This window comes from Myotis lucifugus, unplaced genomic scaffold (genome assembly GCF_000147115.1).
Source record: "Myotis lucifugus unplaced genomic scaffold, Myoluc2.0 scaffold_189, whole genome shotgun sequence".
NCBI classification, from domain to species: domain Eukaryota; kingdom Metazoa; phylum Chordata; class Mammalia; order Chiroptera; family Vespertilionidae; genus Myotis; species Myotis lucifugus.
Genome location: NW_005871237.1, coordinates 2,412,676 through 2,433,406, shown reverse-complemented (window position 1 = coordinate 2,433,406; position 20,731 = coordinate 2,412,676). Strand labels below are relative to the sequence as shown.

The window sequence follows — 20,731 nt, the reverse complement described above, 5'->3', positions numbered from 1 at the left end:
GCGCCGCCCCTGCCACCCACAGAGCAGGGCCGATCAGGGGGTTGGGGCACTCCCCCCTGTCACACTCAGGGCAGGGCCGATGGGGAGGTTGCAGCTCCACCCCGTCACACACAGAGCAGGGCCCATGGGGGGGTTGGGGCGCCGCACCCTGTCACACACAGAGCAGGGCCGATCAGGGGGTTGGGGCGCCTTTCCCTTTCACGAACAGAGCAGGGCGGATAGGGAGGTTGTGGCCCCGCCCCCTGTCACACACAGAGCCGCAGGGCGATCAGGGGGTTTGGGCGCTGCCCCCTGTCACGCTGCTCCAGGGGCCAGGAGGCCTCGCGGCTCCACTGATCCCAGTGCTAGGAAGCCTCGCTGCTCCGCTGATCCCGGTGCCAGGAGGCCTTATGGCTCCGCTTGACACCGGGGCAGTGAGGCCTCGCGGCTCCGCTGATCCCGGTGCTAGGAGGCATATTACCCTTTTACTATATAGGATAGAGGCCTGGTGCACGGGTGGGGGCCGGCTGGTTTGCCCTGAAGGGTGTCCTAGATCAGGGTGGGGGTCCCGCTTGGGTGCCTGGCCAGCCAGGGTGAGGGGATGAGGGCCGTTTTCAGGCTGGCGGGTGACTGAAGCTCCCAACCTCTCCTTTTTTCCTTTTTTTTTTAATTCTGGGATTTATTTACCTTCTATGGCTGTCACTGGAGCTGAGAGCCGGCTTTAGCTGTGAGACCTCGGCTGCTGAAAGCAGGTTTCTGGGCTTTGTTTACCTTCTGTATTTGAAACTTTGTTGCGACTCCAGCTCTGAGATCCCGGCTGACTGAAAGCAGGTCTGGGGTTTTGTTTAGCTTCTATATTTGCAACAATGTTTCTTAGAGAGCAAGCTCAGAGCCCAGCAGCGGCAGGCGGGGAACCTTGGCTTCCTCCATCACTGGAGCAAGCAAGCCTCCTGTTTGCGTCAGTTGCCTGGCTGCCGGCCACCATCTTGGTTGGCAGTTAATTTGCATATTGCCCTGATTAGCCAATGGGAAGGGTAGTGAAGTTACGGCTAATTACCATGTTTCTCTTTTATTAGATAGGATGTTTACATAGAGGAGGTGGGAACTGTTGTTAATGTTTTATTTGTGAAGCTGGTGGTGAGTCGGGTGTTCAGTGTATTATATTATCTGTATATCAGAAGACTAAGTATTTTTAAATCTTTAGGCCTTGGAGTTAATTTATGGATGTTGATAAAATATTCTGAAAGTAAGAATTTCTATTGTATAAAAATGAGAGGCAGAGGTACTATAAGTGAGAAATAAAAATGGGTGAGTGAAAGTTACATTTATATATTGTTTGCCTTTTAAGGGGAAGTTCATTTTAGGGAAACATTTGTACTGCTTGGAAATTAAGATTTCTTCTTAAATTTATATGTAAACACATGCTTTCTGTTCCTGCATTTCAGTTTCAAGATAGAATCATTCTTTTAAAGTGTTCTGTTTTTTAATCTTTTGTTGTACCACTGCTATTTACAAATATGCATTAAATGCTTTCTTTTTATATTGATGGAAAAACATTTACATTCTGGCCCATTAATTTTTTTTAAGTTGATGCTTCTTGGAAGACAGTTACCACTTAACAATTTTTTCCCCATTGGAAGCATTTTCTTTAAGTTTCAGTTACAGATAACATTATTTGGATTAATATTTAAGAAATATATATACAAATTTAATAAGACATTTGATCTTGCTGTTCTATGACAAATGCTTAAGAAAATAGTTATGTATGATTTTTTTTCTTTTCTAGCCTTTCTAAGAAAAGTCTACACCATCCTTTCTCTGCAAGTTCTCTTAACTACAGTGACATCTGCATTTTTTTTATACTTCGAGTCTATACGGACATTTATACATGAAAGGTAAGACGATTCTGAATCACTTTCAGCCACTGCTTTTGATCAAAAGGGAATAAGCAAAGTTCTTTATTTTCTATTCTCTTTTTATGTTTGAATGTAAAAGTGTTTATTAACTCTTGTAAATAACATTAGTTTTGTTTTGATAAATATTCTATAACATGGTATTTACCTCTCAACTTTCTGGTTTACAGTTTTATAGGTTTAAACCCCCTTATTTCCTGGAATTGTATTAAGAATTTTTACTGTATACAGTTTTTAGTCTTCATTTTTTGCTTGTATTAGACTTATGCCTTGTCCCCAAAGCCTAATAGAGCACTTGAAAAATAAAGGTATTTAACTAATGTGTTTTTAATTCATCTTAGTATTGGATCAGGCCTAGGATAATTTCACTGAAAAGTTTTCAAAGGCACTCCATATGATTTATCCCAAATTTGTTTAAGACCTGACCTCCAGAATAATTATTTTTATGGCTAAAAGTAATATAGAATCTTTATATTAAAGGAAAGGAAAAATAAGGAATGAATATTTTCTTAGGAGTAGACAATTTCTATCATCCCTTCCCCTACAGAAGGGAAGTCTTGAACTATTAGTTTGCAATTGGGGTAAAGATCTTTAATTTAAATTACAGCTATGTAGTAAATACCTAAAAAAGTAGTTAGGTATAAAATTTGTTTATTGCTCAGCTGATGTGGCTCAGTGGTTGAGCTTCGACCTATGAACCAGGAGGTCATTTTGATTCCCAGCCAGGGCACATGCCCGGGTTGTAAGGCTTGATTCCCCAGTGGGGGCGTGCAGGAGGCAGCCGATCAATGATTCTCTTTCATGATTGATGTTTCTATCTCTTGCTCCCTCTCCCTTCCTCTCTGAAATCAATAAAAACATATTTAAAAGTTTTGTTTAAAGATTTAAAAAATTAGTTTAGTATTTAATAGCTTTTCTTTGTATTTTGGTTAAAAAGGCAATTGTAAAATTTATTCAAATATGATATGTTCATGAAGTAAAAAGGAAAAGTCTTCCCCTTGCATTGTGAGCTCTTTTTCTTTGTCCTGTTACTCCTTTCCATCTCATATTCCTCAGATTTTCCAGATGGAAAAATAATTTCTTTTGACAGGTTGGTGTGGATCCTTCCAGATTGTTTTTTGTACTTTTACAAACACATAAAATAGACACATTTTATTAAATTTTGTAATATTATTTATGCTGTATTCTTTTTAACTTTAAACTGCTTTTAATTTTGTCTTTCAGTCCTGCCTTAATTTTGGTGTTTGCCATTGGATCTTTGGGTACAATTTTTGCATTGATTCTAAACAGACATAAGCATCCCCTTAACCTGTACCTGCTTTTTGGATTTGTGAGTACTTTGACAATATCTGTCCCTTTAACATTTATTACTGAGTTTTAAATTTACTTACTTAATTGAATGCATATATGTAAACTAACAGAATTTATAATCTCCTAGTCTGTAAAAATTTTTGAACTTTTGTCAGTTTCAAAGTGTTTCTGTCAATATTATGATATAGTGGAAAAAGTAATGAATTGGAATCACGTGACCTGGCTTTGCCACTATCTGGTTATGTGACATTTGGCAGAGCATTTAGCCTTTCTGTACCTAAGTTTTCTCATATGTAAAATGAAAATATTAAAATAGATTATCCCTTTGATACTTTCTACTCCTAATATTCTATGCTTTTATTTGGTAAAAAATTACATTTTGGCCTTAATTTCATAGGCCTTAAATTGAAATCTTTATGATTAATTCCTCGGTTTATTTTTGTCTAATGACTGTGGTTCTTTTAAAGGACCACTTTGTTCAATTGATGTGCTTTACTAAATAACTTGTTTCAAAATCATTGTTGGGGGAACTAAGTTTAAGTCACATTTGTTTCAAATATTTGTGAAAATTAAAACCCAAACTACTACCTATAAAAACTCAATCTTAGAATCTGACCAGAATGAGTTGGTAAGGCTCAAGTTATATATTTTAAAAATTACTTTTCCCATTTTTATATCCAGTGTGATTTGAGTTCTGACTTAAAAATGTACATCAAAATCTTCCAAACTTCTATTAAGAATATTTATAGTCAAATAAGATTGAAAATGCTATTTATTAGATTAAACTGCCTTTAAGAAAGTTTTATGAATTCTGATAACACGTTTTTGTTAATATTATGAAAGAAAAGCTCACGACTTTGAAAATTTGTTATAGGAAAGGTTATCCCACAGCCCAGCCTGCACCCTCTTCAATCTGGGAACCCCTCGAGGGATGTCCGGTGGGATCAGGCCTGAATGGGCAGTCAGATATCCCTCTCACAATCCGGGACTGCTGGTTCCCAACCGCTCACCTGCTTGCCTGATTGCCCCTAACCCCTGCCAGCCTGATCAACCCCTAACCACTCCCCTGCCAGCCTGATTGATGCCTAACTGCCCTCCCCTGCTGACCTAGTCACCCCTAACTGCCTTCCCCTGCTGGCCATCTTTGACCACATGGGGGTGGCCATCTTGTGTTGGAGTGATGGTCAATTTGCATATTACCTCTTTATTATATAGGATGTGGCAGTGACTTCATTGACTTCACATCCATGTACAGTTTCTAATACCATTTTTGCTCTGGTCCTAATGATTTCTTGATTTTAGGTAGAGAAGGTTAATAGGGAGTGTTTCTGTGTACAATTATAAACCACTACTGATACTGCTGGCTTTGCTTTTATGATATGGTCTCTCAGATGACTGAGACAAATCTATGGTAGAGTAAGCATATAAAAAAAGTAAAGATATATAGTTAAGAGAAAATAAACTAGAGCTACTTGTGATATGCTTTAAAACAAGGTTTATTTCTCTTTCATGTAAAAAATATGAATGACTGTTTAGTGGAGTTGTCAGAGGTCCAGGTACCTGCTAAGGTTCAGATATTCCTAAAGTGTCATATGGTATAAGATGTTCACTATCATATCCATATTCCATCTAGTTATTTGAGAAAAGGGAGGAAGCCTCTTTACTTTTAGAAGTTGTACATGTCTCTACTCACATTCTGTTGGCTGGAATATAGTCCTGGCCAGATCTAGCTGTAAGGGATACTGAAAAATAGCATGTTTAATAAAAGGTAAAAATGTGTGTCCAGGTAAAAATTCTGTTACTAGGGAAGAAAGAGAATATTGTGAGAAAGTTTTAAGATTGCCACACCAAAGTGCTACCTGTATATTTAGTATTAAATTAGTAATTTAATATAAATGTTTAATATTCCTATGTTTAAGTGAGATATTTATGTTTTTATAAATGTGCACATGATTTGCAATTTCATTTTTATTTACATTACACAAAGTGAGAAAAATAGAATTTTCGGTACTATTTCTATAATTTTCCTCTTACAGATATGAAATATCTAGTTAGAGTTTAAGGAGTGATGGGATCACAATTAGAATCTAAATATTCTCACTCAACATATTGAGGTCTCATTTTTATATGATGGGCTTTTATTATCTGTCCCATATACTTTACAAGGCTGCTCTGAAGCTAAAATGAGATCATACATATGGAATCACATTGAACTAGAAATTAGAACCATGTACATGACAGTATAAATTTCACATGCATTTATGTAATTTCAATTTCTTTTTCTTAGACACTGTTGGAAGCTCTGTCTGTGGCCTGTGTTGGTAAGCCATAATTATTCTATGTATTACAGTTACTTTTTAATATGGATAAGTATTCTGGATAAAAGGATTTGGGACTAAAGCTTAACATCATGGAATGTCATATTTCAAAAATATGGTATAGACTAAAAAATTCCTAAAATATAGGCAAAAATTAAATGTTTATACTTTACATAGTTCAACTGAGCTTAGAGGTAGTGGAAAAGAATTAGAAAAACAGTAGGAATGTAGAATAATATTCATTTGTGTTTATTCATTTATAAAAATAAGACAATCTTTTCTGTAATTTAAAGGGCCCTTAGAGGAGCTGATGACATGTTTTGAGCCAGGTACTTTCATCACGAGCTCAGCCTCTTTTTCTTTTTTTAAAATATTTTTATTGATTTCAGAGAGGGAGAAAGACAAAAACATCAACGATGAGAATCTGCCTCCTGCAACCCCTCTACTGGGGATCAAGTCTACAACATGGGCACGTGCCCTAACCTGGAATTGAACCATGACCTCCTGGTTCATTGGTTGATGTTTAGCCACTGAGCCATACTGGCCAGGCTTTTTTTTTTTTTTTTTTACGAGCTCAGCCTCTTAAATTGTCTGCATCAAACTATACTTTATCATGATACGAGAGGCCCAGTGCAACAGTGCAGGAATTCGTGCATGGGTGGGGTCCAGCCAGCCTGGCCCCAGTTGGGGCGGATCAGGGCAAGGCTTGTCGGGAGGAGATGGTGGGAGGTTGGCCAGCCGGCCCACCCTGATCGGAGCCCCATCAGGGCTAGGCCGGCTGGGGGGAGGGGCCACAGGCGATTGGCCAGCGGCCCCGGCCCTGATTGGGGTGGGGGGGGCTGACTGGGGGAGCCTATCAGGGGTCAGCAACCAGGGGAAGGGCTGTGGGAGGTTGGCCAGCCCCACCCCCAATTGGTGTGGTGGGGGTGATCAGGGGTGGAGCTGGCTGGGGGGAGGGGCCGCAGGCCAATCGGGGTGGTGGGGGCCCATCGGGGGTGGGGCTGGGTGGGAAGAGAGGCTACAGGAGGTTGGCCAGCTGGCCTTGCCCCCTATTGGGGTGGGTGGGGCGATCAGGGGCGGGGCCGGCCAGGGGAAAGGGCCATGGGGGTGTGGGGGGGGGTTGGCTGGCCCCCCTGCCCTTGATTGGGGTGAGAGAGGCCCATCAGGGGCCACAGGAGGTTGGCCGCTGGCCCCGCCCCCGGATTGGGGTGGGAGAGGCCAATCAGTGTCAGAGACGGCTGGGGGGAGGGGCCATGGGAGATTGGCCGGCTGGCCCCTTGCCCCCATGGGGCCGGTTGGCTGGCTGCAGTGGGTGTCATAGCGACTGGTCGTTTCAGTCGTTAAGGCGTTCTGGTCACTGGTTTTTTTGTTTTGTTTTTTTTTTTTGGTCACTGTTTTTTTATATATATAGATCCTCATCTTTTCTCAAATGGCCCCACAAAAAAACAGTAGTAATTTCTGTTTTGTATTTGGTGTTAAATGTGTTTGAAAGGAATGTCTTTTATAATTACTTGATGTACCCTATTTAATGCCTCAAGTAAAAAAATTTATGATTAACAGTAAAAATTATGATTGTTTCAAAATGATAACCTGGGGTATCAAAAGGGTCAGTATTAACCATTACTCTCAATAAACTGTTAATCCTTATGGTTAATATATTTATCTCTTCCTATCTTGTCAATACTTTTTTTAACTTTTGATGCCAGTTTATTGAATGTATGTATTGTTTGGTAATTACCTCTTTTATAAAATAATTAGAATATAAGAAAATAGTAAGTACTAAAATAGGACTGAAATTTTATAACATAGGAAGTGTTAATATTTACTTGTTAGATTTATTATCTATTAATGTTACTTACTATTAATGTTTTTATCAAATCCATCTCTGCCCTCCCTGACTCCCACCATTTGTAAGGGATATAGGAAAGAGATTTATTTCAAGGGTATTGGAATTGGGGTAGAAATACGTAGAGAGGATAATCTGAGAACATCTTACACCGAAATTACTGACAAGAAGCAAAAGTGATTTCATGTTTTATCTTTCTGCGTTCACCTTCCTAATCCTGTAATGGCATAAATGGAGAAATTACAATAATTTAGCATTTAGGAATAGAAAGAGCTTGGATAATTAATCCCTGAAAAATTAAAAATAACTTACGTGGTTTGGGGTTCAAAGCAATTAACTTCCTTTAAAGAGGTTATAATTTATCATTTTCTTAAAATGTTAAGCAGTTGTATTGCAATAGCCATATTCAATGCATGAACTGGGTACAATTAACCAGGTGATTGCTAGAACTGCTGTATACTATCCAGGAATTCCCATCCAGCCACAGAACCCAGAATCCTCTCTATTGATATCTAAGCCATAATGGACAATCACCGCAGATAGTGATTAATTGCATCTAGAACAGGGGTAGGGTGAGAATTGTTCCTCCATACCCCCAAAACTCCTAACTGGCTAGCTGTGTAATCTCCAGTCATTTCTTTAACTCAGAATAATGTGACCTCCTTATTTTGCATTGATGAATATTTTGGAGCCTAGTTATTGCATTATGGAGGTAGTCTTACTGTACCAATCAATACTCAAGGCTGAATAAGGAATCTTTTCTTAGTTCTTATTGGCATGTAGTATGAGAAAATAAAGCATTTTGGTTAAAACCCAGAAAAAAAGCTGTTTTATATTGAGTATATTTATATGCACTTTAAATCTGTGTTTGTTTTTTTTAATTTTACAGTTACTTTCTATGATGTGTATATTATTCTCCAAGCTTTTGTACTGACTACTGCAGTATTTCTTGGTTTGACTATGTATACTCTACAATCTAAGAAAGATTTCAGCAAATTTGGAGCAGGGTAAGTAATATATTCATGGCTATGATAGATATCTTTAATATTAGAGTTTTGAGAGAAGTGCTATACTGTTAGTTTTGAATACTGCCTTTTAAAGTGGAGCACAATGAAAGGTCATCTCTTTGAGTTATAGGATCCTACTCTCCCAGAACATTCAAGGGCATGGAAACTGGCTTTGAGTCATTTCCTTCCCCTCTATGTTGAAAAGGAAGTGAATGCTAAAATAAATTAGCTTTCTAGAGAGTAGGCTTCTGTGCTTTATGAATGGTATGGAATTTGCCTAAATTATTTAGGTTTTTGTCTTAACATAAATGTTACCAAAACCATCCAAAACCTTGGTGAAAGCAAGATTTTGGAGATGTCTGCATGAACCTTAAAACCTTTTTGATCCATTTGATTAACCTCTATCCTTCTTCAAACTAATAGATATATAGAATGATCCTTTTTATTAGGATAATAGTACTGTGTTGCCCTCACCAGGTTAAGAATGAATAGACTCTTTTTTTCTAAAATCACTCTGGCTTCCTGTTGGCACAAATAATCACCCAACCATTTTCTGTTCTTTTTCCTGTTACAACACTAAAATTTTACAAAACTGTACTCTTGTAACCCCCCCCCCCCAACTCCTTTATTCCCCTGGTAATCCAGATTATCAGAAATCTGTTGGGATAAAATATAGCTGGTTAGACAACACTGATAATTGTGCAAGATGAATAGTTTTATTAAAATGGAGTTTGATTTAGGGAAAGGTAACATGTTCTTTTTTTCTTATTTTTTGGGGAAAGGGGGTTTCATACATTTATATATATATATATATAATGAAAGGTTTGCTCTCTTCTTTCTATTCCGAACTCTAATTGCTCCCCTCCTTCCCATCCATTCTACTATAGTCTCTAGAACTCCTGGTAAATAATCTTCCCTATATTTCAGCCTCTTCATAACATCTTCTTTCTTCTTCCTTATCTCAGCTGAAACTTGATTCCTCCCTGAGAACTGTTCTCTAGCCACTCATTCCCCCACACCCTATATAGCTTGGGGTGGGGGTTGGGGGTTACTATTAAAAACTGCTTTAGTCTCCTGGTGCCACTTTTCATTATTCCTTCAGCATAATAGAAATTCATTGCATTAAGGCTTATGCTTTCTGGTGATACACATCCTACCCTTCCTCATTACTGTCATTGATCCCCTTTTTGGTCAAGCCTCCTCATTCTTTGAAGACTTTAGCATCAAACTACATGTTAGGCCCATCCATCACCTTTGCCTCTCAATATCTCTGGACCTCTTCTACTGCAGCAACTTTCATTCCCTGCCATGGCCTCTTTGTGGACCTTGCAATCACTAGGGATTATTCCATTGCTGAAATCTTAAATGCCAAACGTCATACTTTTTCTTCAACCTTGTCCTTCTAACTCTTTAATTTCTTTACTCCCACAACACCTATCTACTATGCCAGTTCTTCAGCTACTGTTATTGTTGTAATAAAGTGTCCTTCATCTCAGACCTAGGAGTCCCCTGTGTTCTACTAGCATCCACAGAATTGTGCTAGGGTAACTTATTTGCTTGTAAGTAAGGTAAAATCTCACATGCTCTATAGTTCTTAATCCCAACTTCCCATATTCTTGGTGCAGAAACTTTGGCGTTTCCCCAGGGTTTAGGTATGAAAAGACAAGTCCTGAGTCCCTTTCAGTCCTGAAGGATCTATACTATGAGGTGGTGAGATACTTCATTCTAACTAAATATGCCAGATGTAGCCTGAGCTTTATGGCCGTTCCAGCAAGATAACTGAGGGCTGGAATCTCACCATATCCTCAGTTCACGACACTGTATTATAATATAAATGTGTATTTAATTTCTGATTTAATTCTGTTGTGGGGGTATGTGTGCTTCCTGTGCATTTCAATTGAAAATTTAAAAATTGACACTCTTAAGTAGTGTTATGCACCATATAAACAAATGTTGAATAAATAGCTCTTCTTTCAATTTCTGGGTATTCTACATTATTCATTGTATGTTTATGAATTCTTACATTTAAACTATTCTTTGACAAATAGCAGGATGGATTTATTTCTTCAGAATATGTTGAATGGGTTTACAAAGTTTTTTGTAAGGAACAATATTTATTCTAAATTATTAATATTTTATTTCCATAGACTGTTTGCTGTTTTGTGGATTTTGTGCTTGTCAGGAATCTTGAGGGTGAGTTATTTTAGAATGATAACTTGAAATATAATTCTGGCCATGTCAATATAAATACTATACTCTCAAAAAAGCTGTCAGAGGCATAATCTTAAGATAGGATACTTCATTATAATTATCTGAAACATTTGTATAGAGTGGTTATAAAATTATCTTTTGAAAAATCAAGGTCTTATGTTAATCAGTATTATTGATAGAAAGAAAGATGAACAAATGAGTTTTAAAGGCCCTCATTTGTAATTGCTAACCTCCAAGTGGCACATATCATTATGAAAAAAATTTTTTAGTTTATATTTGGGATGCTACTGTTCAAAGTCAGTGGGTTATCTAGTAGGGGGATATCCATTGATTCATCCAGTCACTCTTTCATCTATCAGAAGCCAGGGTGGACCTGCTTTGCCTTTTTCTACTTTTAACACTTGTATTCAAAGTTGTACAGCATTATTAAATATATAGGTAGGTAGTATATGTAACTTAAGAGCAAGTAATTTCAGTATGCTTAATACTGTTCTTACTTATTACTTTAATGTTTTGCCTACAGTTATTTTTTTATAGTGAGACAGTGGAATTGGTTGTGGCTGCTGTAGGAGCGCTTCTTTTCTGTGGATTCATCATCTATGACACACATTCACTGATGCACAGGCTATCACCTGAGGAGTATGTATTAGCTGCCATCAATCTCTACTTGGATATCATCAATCTATTCTTGCACCTGTTGCGACTTTTGGAAGCAGCTAAAAAGTGACTGAAAACAGGATATGTAAAATGATTAATAAAGTTTGAAACAACTACCAATTATTACTTTATTTGTATGCTATGTACTTCTGAGCTATTACTATACTATAATATAGCAGGTTCTTAATATTTTGTTCAGTGAGAAAAAAAATCCATTCCCAGTAAGGGCCACTGTCGGTGTGTAGTTTGCAAGTTCTCCCCATGTCTGCATGGGCTCTCTCTGGATACCCTGGTTTCCTTCCATATCCCAAAGATGAACTGGCACGTCTAAACTCTCACCCAGTCAGAGTGACTGAGGGTATGTGTGCCTCCTGTGATGCGATAGCATCCTGTCCAGGGTTGGTTTCTGCCTTGAGCTGCTAGGGTTTTTTTATTTTATTTAGAAAGGAAAAATTTTAAAAGATAAATTCCAGAGAATTATTCAGAATTGTATTAAAGTGTTAATGACGTTTCATCATAAAATGTATTAAAAATTAATCTGCTTGAAAGTCAGATATTGTGACATAAAATTTGACCATTTTTTTTAAGTGCAGGTTTCATTTTAAAATTATAACTGTAAACTAGTGGCCAGTGAAACTTTGGCAAGTTTCCTCACTGTAATACTTTATTGAGATGCCATAACGAAGTATTACAGCCTGGGTAGCTTAATCAGAAATGTATTTTCTCACAGTTCTGAAGGCTAGAAGTCCAAGATCAAGGTGTTGGTGGGATTTCTCTGAGGCCTCGCTTTTGGCTTGTCATTCTCCCTGTGTTCTCACATGGTCTTTCACTATACTTGTCTGTGTGAAATTTCTTCTTCTTATAAGGACACCAGTCATATTGGATTAGGGGACCCTAGTGATCTCATTTTACCTTAATTACCTCTTTTGGACCCTATCTCCAAATATAGTCACATTCTGAGATACTAACAAGAGTTAGGACTTTGCAGTGGTCTGATCTGTATAAGTACCGCGCGCTAACCGATTGCGCCACTGGAGCTCCTGCAGTGGTCTGATCTGAATGTTTGTGTCCCACAACCTAATGCCCAGTGTGATGGTTTCAGGAGGTACAGCTTTGGGGATGTGATTAGGTCATGAGGGTGGAGCTCTCATGAATGGGATTCCTACTCTTAAAAGATTAGAGACCCTGTAGAGATCTCTCACCCATTGTCCCATGTGAGGTTACAGTGAAAAGACATAGTCTGTGAACTAGAAAGAAGGCCTTTACTGGACATCAAATCTGCCGGCACCTTGATGTTGGACTTTCCAGCCTCCAGAACTGTGAGATAAATTTCATACAAGAAGCAACCAATGAATGCATAAATAAGTGGGACACAAAATGTTTCTCTAAAAGTTAATCAAATCAATACAAACATTTAAAGATATATATTTTTATTTATTTTTTTATATATTTTTTATTTATTTCAGAGAGGGAAAGGGAGATAGAAACATCATGAGAAAGAATCATTGATAGGCTGCCTCCTGCATGCCCCCTACTGGTGATGGAACCCACAACACCAGAGAAACATCAATTGGCTGCCTGACTGGGAATTGAACTGCAACCTGGTTCATAGGTCAATGTTGAACCACTGAGCCACACCGGCCGGGCTAAACCATTTTTTATTTTTTTTAAATATATTTTATTGATTTTTTAAAGAGGAAGGGAGAGGGATAGAGAGTTAGAAACATCAATGAGAGAGAAACATCGATCAGCTGCCTCCTGCACACTCCCTACTGGGGATGTGCCCACAACCAAGGTACATGCCCTTGACCGGAATCGAACCTGGGACCCTTGAGTCTGCAGGCCGACGCTCTATCCACTGAGCCAAACCATTTTTTAAAAATGTAAAACAATGCCACTGTTTTCAGTAAATTGTTTTTTTATTTTGGGAAATACACTTTTTAAGGTAAAACGTAGACATGTAAATAATTTATCTTTTAAAAATGGTATCAGGTTTTCCAAAAATTGTTGTAATTTTTGGTATGAAAAATATTGTAATTTCTCAGGGTGTACAGAAATCACTACACCCAGAAGTTTGAAAACCATTGGTGTAGAGTATTATAGTTTATGAATGAACCATAGTTATTCATACATTCTTCTGTTACTGAATTTTATATGGTTCCTCCTTTTTTACCATCATAATCAGTCCTGCTCTGTATGTCCCTGTATGTTTACCAGCATGCACAGATAACAGAGTTTGTCCAGGTAGGGAATATACCCGGACGCAGAACTACTGGATAAAAGGGCACGTGCAACTTCAATTTTTTTTACATCAAGTAAACGTGAAAATAGACTCCAGAAATACTAAAAAAGTGGAATTAGTGGGACTCAGAGTGGCAGGCAACTCCATGTGTAAGGTACAAAATGCAGTCAGAGAGGTAGGAGCAGTATCTGAGAACTGTTTTGACTGAGTGTAATTTGAGGAAAGAGGTGCAGCAGACGCTACCTAACTGGCCTGCATGACTTTTCCCACACCTGGCTTCAATCCACTTCCATCACCTGGGGCCTGGGCAACATGGAGTCACCATCTGAGTCCCAGCAGTCCTCCTATTTCACTAAGTGATTATGCACAGCAGGGGTTCCACACAGAGGCCTGACTGGGGGTGGGGTGGGGGGGGTAGCGCCCGCGGGCTAGTGTCTATAGTGCAGTATGCCTTTCAGATGGAGAGACAGCCCACTTCCGGTCAGGTACACAGTGCGACCCATTGTGCCTCCCGTCCCACAGCATCCGTCCACCCCTGTGAGGGGAGAGAAGCAATGTCCACTTTGACCCCCGAAGCCTTGTCCTTCCATCAGGGGTTAAAGTTTCCTGAAGTCCGTAGTTGGGTTTCCTTCATCTTTGTATACCCAGCATAGTGCTCATCACAGAGTGCTCATCACAGAGGAGACACTCAAATGGATGAAGGAAGGAATGGATTAGGGGTTTTTAAATATTCCAAGGCCACTTAACTATTCTGTTAGAACTGCTTTTATACAAACTGGCGAGAAGCTTAGGTTAAAATTCAGGGTTTTAAAGCATTAGTAATGCTGAATTATGGCATATATTTAACACCAAGACATTTTCATAAGTTTGTCTTTTTCTCTTTTCTTGTGCCAAATGTCTATTTAAAAGCCTTGGCCTGGTATATTATTAAGAAAGATGCAATCAATCTGAACTACGTAGAAGTGAGCTTTCTCTAAGACGCAGTACAAACATTTATTTTTGAAAGAAGTTGTAATACAGGGTAGGGAACGTCCGGCCTGCGAAGTCATTTGGTCTGTCTCTGCCAAGGCATTAGGGGAGAACTGATGAAATGTTTGACCAAATACAGCGGGCTAAATTTTTTAAAAAGCCCCCTACCCTAGGCCTTTACCACATTATAGTTTGTGTCCATGGGAGGATGGTTCGGTGTAAGGGAATCCATTAGTACTGTGTGAACGTGAGAGCTAAAGGCCGGCTCTGAGCTCCTTACCTGGCAGCAGGGTCCGCTGGTCAACGTCACTCGTGGGGTTAAAATGTCAGACTGCCGCCGCCGCGCTCGGGAAGCGGGCCTGGCGGGCGCCCCAACTTCGACCTGGGCTCTTCCGCATTCTTCAACTTCCGCTTCGGAACCTGTTTGGGAGGAGCCAGGCCCCCAGGCCTGCAGGCGACCAAACGCCGGAAGCGCGTCAGCGTTCAACTTCAGAAGACCCCGCCTCTGGAGGCGTTCCCGGACATTCGGCTCCCAGCGTGCAACGCGCCAGGGGGCGGGGCGGCGCGGTGTGGAGAGGCGTCCCGGAAGGCGGAAGTGCTGGGCTTCCGGTCGTCTGGAGCGTGTGTTCTGTGAGTGGTGAACCTGAGGTAAGCGGGTGTCCTGTGGCGCGTGGGACTTGGGGCTCCGTTCTGCCTCTGGTGGAGAAGCCCGCCTGCAGTCCCGTCCATCACTGGGCAGGCTGAGGTGCAAGCCCCTCCTGGGGGCAGGGGCCTCTCGTCTCGGCGTCCCTCGGGCATCGGTGTTCCGGGCGAACTGGAGTCCGTCGTTCAGTCTGGCTCGGGTTAACCTCGGCCCTCAAGACTGTTGAACGAAATCCTTCCATCCCCACTGCATACGGGTTTGGGGTTGTTATTCACAAGGGAAAAGCCTGAGTTTGTGATTGCTGGCGTCCAAAGAAATGGTACCCACTAGTCATTATTAATTCAGCAAGTCTATTTAACCTTTGCTATGTGCAGAGAGTTATGTATCGGAGGACCCAACGGTGAAAAAGACCGATGTAGTCCCTGCCCAGTGGAGTCACAGTCCATCGGGGGTGACAGAAAATAAACTCAATTTCAGACTGTAGCACATCTTAAAAAGGAAGGGAAGGATCTGTCATAGGAAATACTAGGAGGGGAGCTAACGGTCGGAGAAGTTCTTCCTCAGGCGGTGAAGTGAAGAGCAAGCCTTGAGAAGATGGGTTCTCAGGCACAGGAGAGCAAATGGAAAGGTCCTGATGTGGACATCGTGTGGACTTTTTCCCACCCAAGCCGTGTCATAACGATTTATATAACTGCGTTATGGATGTGTAATTAGCACAATAGACTTCATATGTTTAAAGTGTGTAATATATATAAGCTTTGATAGGTGTATGCAAATATAAATCCAGCACAATTAAGAGGATGTTATAAATCACTCTCAAAACTATCCTTAAAAACTCTTTATAATCCTTTACCTCTCCCCTCTCATCACATCCCCACTGTCCCTGCATTGTCACCAGTTGGACTTTTTTCAGATGCAGTTGGGGGTGAAATGGAACAAGAGGAGAGAGAGTTGAAGGAAGCAGGAGTCAGGTCACAAATAACCTTGTAGATCTTGAAGATAGGAGGTGGAAAGTCATTAAGGAAAGGCAGTCATGTGCTCTAAGTTGTGTGTTTTCGTGTTTGTTTGTTTTTTAATTTTATTTTTAGTTGATTTTAGAGAGGAAGGGGTGGGGGAGAGAAACATCAGTGTGAGAGAGAAACTTAGATCGGTTGCCTCCTGCACACACACCAACAAGGGATCAAATCCAAAACCTGGATATGTGCCCTCACCGGGACTCGAACCCACCACCTTTTGGTATGCGGGATGGTGCTCCAGCTATTTGAGCCACACTGGCCAGGGCTGCTCTAAGTTTTTAGAAGCTCACTAATCACCTTGTGGAGGATTTAGGGCTGGGAATAAGGGATGGAGAGAAAGCAGCAGTGGAATTGGACAACTTTAAGATGGCTAGATTGACTTGAAGGGGTGGGTAATGACGACTTGGGTGTGTGTCCTGTAGGATTGAGTGAAGTCAAAATTCAGTTAAAAGAGATATTTATAAAAGCATTTTGTGATTTGTGAGTCGTTGCCTAAATGTAAGGTGATGATGCTCTTTGCATTTTGGGGGAAATTAAATTTTTGCATCTTGTATGGAAACTCCAGGAACTTTCAGAATTGGCTTGACTTGTAGCTAGAGACCAAGGGGAGTTTGATTTGGTGTTCTTAATTATTTAATGGCTGTACATGGCCATGTTGATCCACACAGAAGTTGCACATTAAGCCAACATAAATCATGAACAGACTAAAGAGCTTTACCTTCCGTTTGTTTATGTTTTGTAGAGATAGCTTTTGATTTGGTTTTCCGAGCATTTGCCCCTCTTTGATGGTCCATATTTACTATTTTATATGTATCTTTGTTCACTTTCCAGATAAAATATGGCTAAAAGCTTACGGAGTAAGTGGAAAAGGAAGATGCGTGCTGAAAAGAGAAAAAAGAATGCCCCAAAGGAGCTTAGCAGACTTAAAAGTATTCTTAAAGTAGATACTGATGTTTTAATGAAAGATGTTCATGAGGTAGCAACTGTGGTGGTCCCCAAACATTCTGAAGTGAAAACCCAGTGTGTGGTGAAAGATGACAAAGGTGAGTTAAAAAAAAAAATTCTGTCAGTTTCCTTTTATGACTTTTTTTCTTTTTTCCTGTCTTCCATTCACTCCCACACTTGCGTCCCTACAAACCTCCTGCCATGCCCACATTATTCTTTGAAGGCTTATGGTGCTGCTAGAGATTCTGTGCTAAACTATTTTATAGCCAGTTCATGTGAATAGGCACGTTTGGGGATATGCAGAGTGGGCCTTTGATGTTTATACAATAGCCCAAATGTCTCAGAAATAGACAGTGCTACAGGAGTAGGCAAACCTAGACATCCTCATTGGAAGGTACACAATTCAGTCAGGGACGAGGCAGGACAAAAGGAGATCTTTCTTCATTTTACCCTTTGCAAGAACTAGTTCCCATTCTGAGAGTCCTCCGCACTTACATTATCCTGAAAATTCATAAAGTTTCCCTGTATTTGATTTTGACAGATTTTAGAGACCTCTTTGTCTTAGTTATTGTCTGAAATTGGAGGCTGTATATTATAGTTTCAATACAGAGAAAGACTCATTGGTTTTCACATGGTTAATACACTACTTTGACAACAAATTAAATTAAGCACTCACAATACTTAGGGTCTTAAAATAGAAGTGTATTTATGTGGTGTACAGTGATCAAGGAAAAGAGCAGCATTCCTTAACTTTCTAATCCTAGAAATTTCCTTTCCCATTCTTCACAGTGTCTCCCCATTTAGTATCTACCTGTTTTCAATATGGTTCCTCATCTCTGCTTTCAAGTTCATGTTTCCCCTTCCACTCCTTCATCTGCCCACTTAATTTCTTAAGCCACAAACCTCACAGTTATCCTTGATTCCTCTTTCCTTTTTCTCCCACATCTAAACAATTAGCACATCTTGAGTATCTTCAAAATACAACAGGAATCTATTCGTTTTTCTCATTTATGCTTTCACTTTAAATGATCACTATCTCTTGACTGAATTATGATAGTAGCCTTTTCTCTCTTCAGCTCTTTTTCCCTTCTGATTTTTTTCAGCCTATCAATCAGTGTGATCTTTTTAGAATATAAATCAAGTTTTATTTTCATGCTTAAAACACTACATTGTCTTTTCATATGCTTACCAGAGTCCACCATGTGTTACTAAATCTGATTCTGATAGAGGTACAGAACCTCTCTTTAAAAAACTGCTTACCACAGGCTGAAGTTTGCTCTGTTATTCTCCTCTCAAAAGAACGTTGTAAACTCCATGAGAGCAGGGAGGTTATTTGGACCACTATGTCCCTAGAATCTAGAATAGCACCTAAAATAATCATTCATCAACTAGTTATTCCAGGTACTATAGAAATAATGAATATTAGAGAAAAGGCCTCTATTCTAGTAGACTTGCCATTGTTTTAGAGAAGAGAGAAAGTAAACCAGATAAGTGAATGTCAGGTGGTAGAAAACATGGACGACCTTGTATACCTTGGTCAGTTCCCAGGGAGGGCCATTCTGGGCATGTCCTTCACAATAAGTAAGGTTGGTGGTAGATGTACCACAGCATGGTTGCACTGAGCTTCCTGCCAAGTCTCCTGTTAGTAGAGCTGGATTTCTTCATGTGATCTGGCTAGAAAAGTGTGGTAGCCCCGAGATATATCCAGTCATTCTCTATTTTCTCTCCATCTCTGTCATCTAAATCCTGCTGCTTACTGCTCCTCCTCTTCCTAGTTCACGGCATTAGAAGTGGCCATTCATTCCTAATCAGCTCATTTACTTCTGAGGCCTGTCCATTAGAAGTGTGGGTACACTTCTTAATGGCTCAGCTGTCTTATTTAGCTCAAGAAGGCACTTAATTTAAGAAATGTTCTTGTAACTCACTCAGAACCATATACTTACCCCTAACGCAGTAACTCAAATTCATACATCCTTAATGGTTCCTATTTAACCTTTATTATTCTAAAGGACAATCATGACAACATTCTTTAGAAAGTTTTTCAGTGACTAAAAAGGTGGTGTCTCTTTGCTCACAAATACTTGTCTTTCACAGTAGTAGGAACACTTGCCAGCATGTGTGTGTCTCCACTGAAAGTGTTGTTAGGGGTTTTCAGAGTTAGTCAATGAGGGATTTGTTTTTTCTTTTGTAGTTTCAGACCACTTTCACTATTGATGTTCTCACTGCATTAATATGCTCTTTTACAGGGTTGATTTTTCATTCGTGAGTATTAATAGCTTTTCCATTCTTTTATTCAGATGACATGAAAATGGAGACTGACATTAAGAGAAACAAAAAGACTCTTCTAGACCAGCATGGACAGTACCCCATATGGATGAACCAGAGGCAAAGAAAAAGGCTGAAGGCAAAGCGAGAAAAAGGAAAGGGGAAAAGCAAAGCAAAAGCAGCGAAGGCGGCTAAGGGTTTGGCCTGGTAGACTTTTAAAAACTTGAAAAGTGCCACATGGGGCAGATCTTTGATTAGAATGTATACACCTATTTCAGCTTCTATCAAATGAAAACCATTTTTTAACTGGGCCTTTTTCTTCAATTCAAACCCAACATAACACCTCAAATTTGTTTTAGAAATTTGAATAAAATATTTCCTTTGATGAATGAAAGCTATACTTATATTTTAATTGGACGCTATCTGATATACAGGGATTAGATTTCAGACATCAAGATTCTATCAAATATTAATGTGGTTGTGGTTTTTGGTATTAGTAAAGATAAGTGATACTATACTAACTTAGATTAAAGAAGACTAATTATATAATGTTATTTTAAAATGTAATGTCAGTGGATCTTATCAGCAGTACTTGTTTGGAGTTTTGAGTTTGTATACTTCATAATGAAAGGTATTTTGTTTAGATCGTGAATATCTTTTCTTTCATGTATCCTTAAGGTATTCTGGTAGTGGAGAAGTCCAGATTCTTCTTTTAAATTTTTAGATAGACTATTAACATGTACTAGTTAGTATGATCCATCTTTTAAGGAGATTAGAATATCCTGGGAACTAGCGTAATGTTTATCAGTTTTTATATTATGTAGCCTAATATAATGCAACATTTCCAAGAGTATATTTCTCAGAATCTATTTTTCCAGATGTGTGGTGAAAAAATACATTTTGTAGTCATATCAGTTTGGGAAGTGCTATGTGCTTGAAGATACACAGAAAGTATTTGCTCAGTATTATTTTATAGAGATCTAGCAATAAAGAAACTTGTTTAGCTTTGACTTGTTAAAACTAGTATTCAGAAGAATAGAATATACTGTTGGAAATGTTTGTATAATGAAATGATTTTTGTTGGCTCTGTCTTGCTACAGTTTACTAATTTCACTCTTATTTAAATTTACTCTTATTTTTTATTTTTAGTTTTGTTAATCCTCACCCCAGGATATTTTTTCTATTGATTTTTAGAGAGAGTAGAAGGGAGGGAGGGGGAGAGAGAAAGAAACATTGATGTGAGAGACACATCCATTGGTTGCCTCCCACACGGGGATTGAACCTGCAACCTAGGTACATGCCCTTGACTGGAATCGAACCCATAACCCTTTGGTGCACAGGCCCATGCTCTAACCACTGACCAACACTGGCCAGGGCTAAGTTTACTTTTAGTTAAGCCATTTAAACAT

The 20,731-nt window shown here is 39.3% G+C and overlaps 2 protein-coding genes across 5 annotated transcripts in view; both read left to right on the top strand.

Moving 5' to 3' along the window:
- Nucleotides 1–11,362, top strand: part of TMBIM4 (transmembrane BAX inhibitor motif containing 4) — a 17,612-nt gene extending 6,250 nt beyond the window's left edge. Inside the window, exons 2-7 of one of the 3 annotated variants that reach the window (XM_006096858.3) lie at nt 1,766–1,874; nt 3,117–3,222; nt 5,491–5,524; nt 8,257–8,374; nt 10,522–10,567; nt 11,109–11,362. In XM_006096858.3, the coding sequence (XP_006096920.1) occupies nt 1,766–1,874; nt 3,117–3,222; nt 5,491–5,524; nt 8,257–8,374; nt 10,522–10,567; nt 11,109–11,312 (617 nt within the window). In that variant the 3' untranslated portion in view covers nt 11,313–11,362. The remainder of the gene's footprint in view (nt 1–1,765; nt 1,875–3,116; nt 3,223–5,490; nt 5,525–8,256; nt 8,375–10,521; nt 10,568–11,108) is intronic. The other 2 variants (XM_023760670.1, XM_014462741.2) reach the window with 2 other exon arrangements.
- Nucleotides 11,363–15,003: 3,641 nt separating this feature from the next.
- LLPH (LLP homolog, long-term synaptic facilitation) lies at nt 15,004–19,965 on the top strand. Of its 2 annotated transcripts, none has more exons than XM_006096857.3 (3): nt 15,004–15,101; nt 16,944–17,155; nt 19,355–19,716. In XM_006096857.3, exons 2-3 carry the CDS (start codon nt 16,951–16,953, stop codon nt 19,531–19,533), a joined length of 384 nt encoding a protein of 127 aa, XP_006096919.1. In that variant the 5' UTR covers nt 15,004–15,101; nt 16,944–16,950; the 3' UTR covers nt 19,534–19,716. The 2 variants fall into 2 exon arrangements, with proteins under 2 accessions (XP_006096919.1, XP_023616439.1); XM_023760671.1 differs by lacking the exon at nt 15,004–15,101 and adding an exon at nt 15,981–16,118 and having other exon boundaries at nt 19,355–19,965.
- Nucleotides 19,966–20,731: the final 766 nt, after the last annotated feature.

What these genes read in the sequence shown, in the direction of transcription:
- LLPH (XM_023760671.1), top strand. Translation starts at nt 16,951, where the DNA reads ATGGCTAAAAGCTTACGGAGTAAGTGGAAAAGGAAGATGCGTGCTGAA. An exon ending in TGTGGTGAAAGATGACAAAG is followed by an intron (nt 17,156 to 19,354) that starts GTGAGTTAAAAA and finishes TCTTTTATTCAG; the next exon opens with ATGACATGAAAATGGAGACT.